At 42.4% G+C, this 8380-nt stretch overlaps 2 protein-coding genes across 2 annotated transcripts; one reads left to right on the forward strand and one right to left on the reverse strand.

The window, feature by feature from the left end:
* Positions 1–207: 207 nt before the first annotated feature.
* Positions 208–631, reverse strand: LOC6497941 (vitelline membrane protein Vm32E). The gene has a single exon (XM_001961728.3). It carries the CDS (start codon positions 609–611, stop codon positions 294–296), a length of 318 nt encoding a protein of 105 aa, XP_001961764.1. The 5' UTR covers positions 612–631; the 3' UTR covers positions 208–293.
* A 6189-nt stretch (positions 632–6820) lies between these two features.
* On the forward strand, positions 6821–8028 carry LOC6497584. The gene has a single exon (XM_001961727.4). It carries the CDS (start codon positions 7027–7029, stop codon positions 7801–7803), a length of 777 nt encoding a protein of 258 aa, XP_001961763.1. The 5' UTR covers positions 6821–7026; the 3' UTR covers positions 7804–8028.
* Positions 8029–8380: the final 352 nt, after the last annotated feature.

Here is an 8380-nt window from a genome sequence, read left to right on the forward strand (position 1 = left end):
GCGCCGCATCCCATTGACAAAAATGCTTGAGAGAGCTTGGGAGAGCGGCGATCGGAAAATGGGGAAAACTCAAGAGGTGAAATGCTCGGGAAATGGCTTTCAATAATCTGTTTAATGGCGTATATGCAGTGGAAATAGCATAACAGATGACAAGTCCGATGAAAATGTCCCCATATTGTTTCGAGTTTAAAATAAAAGATAAAAGTGTTTGTTTTCTTTTAGAAGAATTACTTTATTTTCGGTGGAAGTGTCCGTTCAATATACGTTCATGGTTGCCTAGTAGATCCTAGTATCTAGTACTGCTGGTCCTGGATTCCCTGAGTCAAGCCACGAAGTCCATCGATGAGGGCCGCCCTGGCAATCCTCTCCTGGTATTGCTCCACCTGCTGGTGGTTGGGGTATCCAACATAGAAGGGAATGTGCTCCGCGTAGGCTCCGGCGGATCCATAGGAAGCAGCTTCCTGGGCACAGGGGGCAGGCACCAGATTCGGCTGGCAGCTGAACAGATAGTTCTTGGGGCAGGGAGGAGCGGCAATGCCACCCGAGGAGTATGGGCAGGAAGCGCCGGCAAAGGCCACACACACAGCGACGATCAAAGCGATGAAGTGCATATTGAATATTGGTTTTCAGAACTACCACTTGACAACCGCCAAGAGCCACTCTTATAGGGTAAGCTCTGGGGTCTAAAATGAAAGTCTGGCATTTTTCACACGCTTCGCAAAAACTGCAAGTTCAGTAAACTAGGTGACAGATTTTTGTTGTTGCGGAATTAATTGCGGATCTGGGTTGCAAAGTACGCCTCCAAGGGGTCTTTCATTTTCACACAAAACAATTAAATAATTGGACGCAAATTCGGTTGATTCATCACATTTTTGACCCAAAACTAAATGAAGAGTGCGAATTCTATGAAGTGTTTCAATAGTTTTTAGTTAAAATCAGTTTTTAAATTCTTCTTTGGGTAATTATTTTCCTACCTAAGACCTAGGTTGACAATAAAATATCTAGAATTAGTTAAAGAAAACAAATTTAATTAACAAACTAAGAACTGGTTGGTTCAATTTATTATACACCAATTTTACATGAGCCTCGATCGACTAGCCGAGACACAAACCATACAACGAAAAATACCATACACTTTAGTATTTTTTTAATTTAATAATTCAATTACATTTATTTTCATTATAAGGTGTTGAATAAGTCAGTTTTCATTAGAAATAGATCGATTATACCTTATAAAACGATTTAGAATTAGTCAGAGTCTTTTGAAGATTGATTTCAAAAGTATATTTCTAAACTGGTAACTAACTAAAGGTCCTTAAAAACCTTCTTTCTTCTATCCTTTAGGTAGAACAGGTTTTTGCTTTTATTTTTTATTTATGATTTTTAAAAATCATAAGTCGTCTTTGATCGAAATCCAGTTATTATGGAAATTCTAATTGACTAACAATATGCACTCGTAAATTGTGAAACAGAGTTCATAAAGTATTTCAAAATTGGTTGCATGCAAATTTCGATTACTTCCAGGAAATATTCCTAAACTTTTGGAAGTTTTCAGTAATTGGCTTTATTAGTCGGATATGCGATTCATGTTTTAAGATATATATGATAATCATATGCTGAGTAGATTATATTATTCACTACTTAGAGTTTTTGGGTTTAAAAGTAATTGGTCAAGTCTGTCTACCAGATTACTTCAGAATAGAAATCGAAGTGGATTAAAAGTATTCGAAAAGTATTCCTTTCTTGTTTTGAATCTATCTTTGGCCTCGGGTAACTTTTGCCCCCCAAATCACTCATAGAGGGGAAGGAGGTAAACTTTAATTTGAGAAGGGATCGCGATCTCTGGATTGGAACAGGCAATTACGCACATGCACCACATATCACAGGCCACATACTCGGACACACGGACACGATGATGATCCATCCACCGAGTGCGAGAGTATCAGACCTAAATTTTAATCATAGGGTTCGTGGGGATCGCCTGCCGCTGGCCTTCAAAGTGGGGCACCTTTTCGGAGTGAATCGGAGTTGGTAGGAGAGTCGAGCCGTTTTGATTGCCCCCTAACGGTAAACAAATAGTTGGCCAATATGCCTGTGTATGTTTGTGTGTGTGTTAGTGATCCAGACATGGCCCGAAGATATACATCTTAACTGGAACTCCAATTGAAGATGCACTCGCAAGGGATCGATATAAAAAAAAATATTTTCAAATTCTTTAATGAACTTTTTTCCATTTGGCCTTGGGACATATAATAATAAAAGCTTAATTTACTTCACTGGATGATCAATGAATATTAAAACTTCATCTCATACATTCTTTTTATTCTTTGCTTTATTTTATTTTTTCTGGAGCCGCTTTCTGGCCTGATTGCCTGATTTTTTGTTAGACAATGTCCAGCGATCCGGTGGAGAAGTTAATAGGGTTTGGCTCGAGCCACCTGCCTGGGCTTACGATTAGACGTCCAACTAAGACTGACCCAGCTGCTCCTTGACTTTAGGTCCTGCGGCTCAGGAGGAGGATCCAAAGCAGGCAAAACACAGCACACACAGAGGAAGGCCAAGGGCAGAAAACAGACAAGCCAATAACATGTCTCGGTACTTAGCGGAAGGTCCGGCGCCGGATCCTCCAGGGTCCTATGAACAATATCCTTTTGTTCTGGCACTGACAGAAAATACAGCGCATAATATCCTCAATGTCTTAAAAGCTTAAAAGAGTTGCTACTAAGATTATTTCTACCAGTGTCAGTCCTCTCGATTCGCTGTCTGCACTCTAACATTTTTTATGGCATCTAATTTGATCAGCAAGGAGCAAGAATCCTGGAGCCAGGACCCAGAAGCCAGGCACCACGCCAAAGTGTTTCTGGTAATTTAAGACTCTGTTCGCTTCGGCGGCAGGTCGTCAATTATAAGTTAGCCGTGGGTTGGTTCCAGCCAAGCGATCCTCCACTTGCGAATGTTGACGAAATGCCGAGCTTTGTTTTAAATTAAATTTAATTAGCGGCAGCTCTCTGGCCAGGAACACCTTTTGGCCAAGGAAGCGCGCACGTCTGTATAATTCATGCCTCCGGAACATGGCACGTGTCTCGTATTTTGGCCAAAAAACAGCAGCTGCTAAAGCCCCAACACTCATGGCTAAAAAACATGGCTTAAACCAGCAGTAGGGGATTGGGGAGGGATTTGTGTGCAACCAGCGCTAACAATGCCGTTATAAGTGGCCCATTAACACCGTGTCAACCGCCATGCAACAGCAATTTCCGTCGCCATTGCCGTTTATCGATTTTCAAATTCCATTCAGGGCGCGAGTGTCGAGAAGAACGGGAGGAAACAGGATTACAAGGATACAGAGGCATTCAATTCGATTAATGGTGCCAACGAGATGGCGGATGCACACTGGCAACACTTGTTCCAAACAAGGATATTGGGGTTAGGCCACTTGTGGGTCATAGATACAGTCCTTTGAGGGATTCCAATTAGAGTGAGAATTTGTAATATCCTACCTTTCGGTTCCGCAATTCTCACGGCGTACAAAAGTGTCAACTGGAGAAACGTTTTGAGTTTAAAACTCAAATTTAGTTTCTTGTGGCGCTGGACCAATCTTCTAGGATCAGTTCGGAGTCTTTTGGCCAGCTCTCATCTGAAAAAAAAAGAGAAAAACACATTGAGTTACCAAAAACAGGAAATTGCAAAATAAAAGCAAGAAAATTTTATATTTTATGTACATTCTTCGAAGTTTGCAATGAGAATTTCAAAGTCAAGGTTAAATGAAACATTTGCCTGATACTTTTTTTTTTCTCTGGTTTGTCTCCGTTTCGTTGCCTTCGTATTTTTCGGGATCGCTTCTTTCTTTCCCACTATCCGCGGGCAGTGCAAGTGCTTTTCGAGATACAGATACGTTTGTATCTGTGTGCGGTGTGTCGGGTCTAACAGCTACGCATGCGCACTGCGCAGTTTGCACTGCTGGAAGTTGTTTTGGTTCTTCTGTCCGTCTGTTTGGCCTTCTGTCTGTCTTATGGTTTGTCTGTCTTTCTGCCTGATTCCAGTCTGCCAGACTATGGCAACAACAGCAACAATAACAACAACAGGATACCGTATCCGTCGGCAGACGTCGCCACTTTCTGGTACACTTGATCAAGTCCAAGTACAGAGCTGCTCGGGGAATTCTTTTCAATGTGCCTGCATATCACTGAGAAAAATTTCAGCGACTTGTATTTAAGGATATAAGCTTAATAAGAGAGGATGACAAGGTTTAATCCTTTCAGTTCTTAATTATATAAGCCTATATAAGTCCAGTATCCCTTTAAGTCCTACTCCCAAAAAAATGCCACTTGTTGACCAGTGCAGTCTTGGAATTCGCTTTTTTACCCAACTCTCAAATAAAAATAAATAAAAAATACATTTTGGAAATAAAGTAAGGGACAGATAAGGCCAAAAACAAAAGTAAAAGGATGCAACTTGTACGATGTGGCAGACAAGTCCCAGACATGTACAAATGCCTGCCATTAGAGGCTCCTGCAGACGCTCTTTCTTATTCACTTTTTTTTTTTTTGGCAATTGCACTAGGGTTGTCACCTGCAGAATAAAGGTAAGTTCATTAACCTGCCACACGCTCCCCACTCCCCACCCACAACACTAATACCATCTCATTACGCCAAATTCCTTGTAAAGAGCCATGACTCGCCGAAAACCCGGACTTTTGAGCGGAGCCTTCCAAATGCAAAAGCTGTCGAAATCGATCAGCCTTGATGAGGGTCAAAAGTATATATAATACAAATGTATATTAAGGAAGGTACAGAGCAGAAGGTACTGGACTTTAAAGCCATTATTACATTAACAAGGATTACTTTATGCTTTCTGCATTTGAAGTTAGTTAACGATTTAATAAGGTTATAAAAGTCAGCTACGATTTTGACTTAAAAAAGTATTATTTGCTTGAGAAAATATATTTAGATGTTTAAATATGTTTTATTACAAAAGTGGAGTTAAAACCAACAAGACAATAAAATAATAAAGTTAATTTAAAATACTTTGAAAATGACAAGAAAGAAGAGTCTCAAGGGACTACTCTCCTTCACAGATCTGAGATCTCCCTTTTTGAATTCACTTTACCAGAGTTCTCTGCAATTAAAGTTTTAGGGTCCAGACCCAACCTTAGCTGTCGAGAAGAAGGTTTCAGAAAGGTGGATATGACGTGTCTGTGGGATGGATGGATTCGGTCAAAAAATATTTCCGCTGCCTTCGCGGTCGCTCCTGCATGTTAAGTGCGCTTTATATTAATTTTATAATTCATAATTGCATCATGTTGCGCAAATTTCTGAGCCAAAACGCAATGGAATTTAATTAAGTTAACCCTGCAGGTGCCGGCCATCCTTTGTGTGCAGTTTTTATTAATATTTTTTGTATTTTTTGGAGGCCTCTTTGTACTCGACTTGAATTCTGATTAGTCATGGCCATCAAAAGGCACAAAAATCTTTCGTTTGATGTTAATGTTTTCCATCCTATAGTTTAAAGTTCTTAAATATGAACATATAACTTTGTGTTTCTGGCTTTGTAAATTGAAAAATGGCTCTGTTTTATGACCTACTTTTAAAGGCAATCTAATAGAATTCTGGGCAAAAACAAATCAAGTTAACCTTGGGATCCTGACGCCCCCCTCAACTGGCTTCCTGGCGAGAGTTTATGGCCAAAATGGTGGCTGGCATGTAAACATAACACTAACCCAAGGAAGGTGCAGCAGAAGGGCAGGCCAAGTCGTAGCAGGAGCAGGAGTATGAAGGCATGGCCACAGGCATCGTCCGCCATCGCATGCTGAGTCAGATGGGAGTGCACTCTGGCGGAGCTGGAGGATGGATGGACGTGGATGCTTGCACTTATTAATGCTTAATAAATGGCATTTCATTTCTTATTATTCCCGGACTCGGGACGAAACGTGTTGGTGGATTTTATTGCACAGACGTTGCTGCAGTTGTTGTCGTTGGTTAATGCGAGTCGATATATTGGCCATGACTAAGGATGCGGATGCACGAAGGGGCACAGAGCCACATCCCAACCTCGAGTCCGACTCCGAGCCCGAGTCAGAGTCAGAGTCAGAGTCAGAGCTGTGCGCTAAAGTAATTATTTCATTTGAGCCAACAATGAGGCTGCAACTCTGACTCTGACTCGCGGCCAGATTCGCGGCGTCGGAGATGGAGATGGATGATTGACGAGTGGAAATTAAAGAAGCTGGCGGCTGGAACTGTCCAGTCCAGTTTCAGTACTAAAGCCCAAAGTCCCTAGCAGGGACTTTTAACGATCTTCGTTCGCTTTTAAAGTACTTGGAATGTAAATGAAGCGGGTGCATCTCGCTGCCCAACTCCATCTCCACGTCGAGATCCATTTGGCCAGTTTCGAGGTCATTTCAGTGGTCGTTGCACCCACGCACTACATTTCCAGACACCTGAAAGCTCTTATGTCGATTTTATATGCAAATTATTTATTTACTTTTTATTTTAGCTCATTTTTAAGACCTAACAATAAGAGTTATCCGAAGATCCAAGATACTTAAGAAACTCCTCTAGAAAAAGTAAGTACCTGGGCGTAGCAGAAGCCTTGTATTATTAAAAAGATATACCATTGGCCCTTTTGATTAATAGGTTATTGGGAAATTGTTAAATAACCAGTTTTTAAGCTCTAGTTTTTATACAACTTAGAACTTTCCCCACAGAGACTTTCAAATAACGCGGTTTCCCGCCTATCGGCCTATCGACATGCGCAATCGTCTTCGTATTTCTTTGGTATTTTTCTCTTAGTGTGACCACAACAAATACGACCGATACACGAAATCCGATAAAAATACCAATGTTTTGGCGGAAAATCGATATAAATAAATGTTTTTACCCAAGCCGCTAATTTTTGCAAGAAAATAAAACAAGTTTAAATAAATAAAAAAAGTGAAAGAACTCGAAAATATTAACAGGAACAATAGGTGCTGCTACCAACGTTTGAACATCAAAGCTTGCGTCACTACAGGTCTCACAGGATACACTCGAAATGCAGCAACCCAATGCGGGCGCGCCGGGAGGCGACAATTTGCTACCGTTGAAGGCCTGCAGCACCGCCGGTTGCAAAGTGGCCAACGTGGTGGACAAGACGAAAAGGAAGTGCTCCCAGTTCGTGACAGCACCGTACATTATGGCCAAGCCACTGGTCGTCAATGGCCACACATCGATCTTTCAAGTCAGCGGCGAGATGGCAAAGATGGGCGACATTCCTGCCCTTTCCGGCGGCGTACCTGGTGAGCTGCCCATCTATCGAATTAAGCCTGGAACCCATGCCCATGTCATCAACTATGTCCTGGTCGACGAGGGATCCGATTCGCTGGAGAAAGCCAAATCCGGCGACCAGGAGGCAATGCGTCTGCTACTGGAGTCGCAGCGAGAGAGTGCCGTCTCCAAGCTGCAGAAGTTAATAGCCAGCCACCGCGGCACAAACTCCACCGGAACAAATGCAACACCCAATACATCGCGTCCGGGAACCTCCACTGGAGTAGGAACTCCCGCACAGGCGTCGGCTTCCTTGGCCGCCACCAGCAGCCATGTGACTACGCCTCAAATTCATCCGGACTTCTCGATTGCCAGCGTCGAGGGTGCCGTGAATTTCGTCTCCGGCATGTCCCCAGCCGCTTCATCACCCCTAGCTTCCAACACCGCCACTGCCTCATCAACTGGAACTGCTCATACGCTATCCGCGTCCGAGGTGGACCGCCTGCAGGCAGAGATTATGGAGCTGCGGCGCACAGTGGCTTCGATGAAGGAGGGTGGTCGCTAGGATTAAGTAATTTAAATTATAAATTATTCTTATTTGACTGCGATGTTAAAAAACCCATTCATTTAAAACCATATTATATTTTCATTGATTTGAAAACAACTAGAGACACAAATGCATCATTTGACAAAAAAAAAAAAAACTAATTTGGCTCAAGGTCATGGTAGCCCTTAGATTTTAGAAAATAAAACTAATTCATAGACACAATAAAGAACCTCTGCAAAACAATTATTAAACCCATACTGTTCCTTGGGCAACCTTGGCCATATCAGTAGCAAATATGATATTAATGTCGGCCAGACAAGCTGCTCAAAGCTGGAGTTGCCGAACAGCAGACAGCCCGCTGCAAACATCAAGATGTGTGCGGTCGATCCCAGTTTTCGATTCCTGGAAAGGTTTCGCATTCCCCCACCTCGTTGGTCCATCGTTGCAGGGGATATCACGAAGGTTTCAACAACCAAATGGCCAATATTCTGCAATGGCGGTTATTCTCGGTGTTAGTCCTAAAGTTAGGCAACTAGTACGCCGGCCGGGTGAGCAACTTTGAAAGATTGCGCAAGGAGAGCGAGAACCCAAAACC

The sequence above is a fragment of the Drosophila ananassae genome, chromosome 3R (assembly GCF_017639315.1).
Source record: "Drosophila ananassae strain 14024-0371.13 chromosome 3R, ASM1763931v2, whole genome shotgun sequence".
NCBI classification, from domain to species: Eukaryota; Metazoa; Arthropoda; class Insecta; order Diptera; family Drosophilidae; genus Drosophila; species Drosophila ananassae.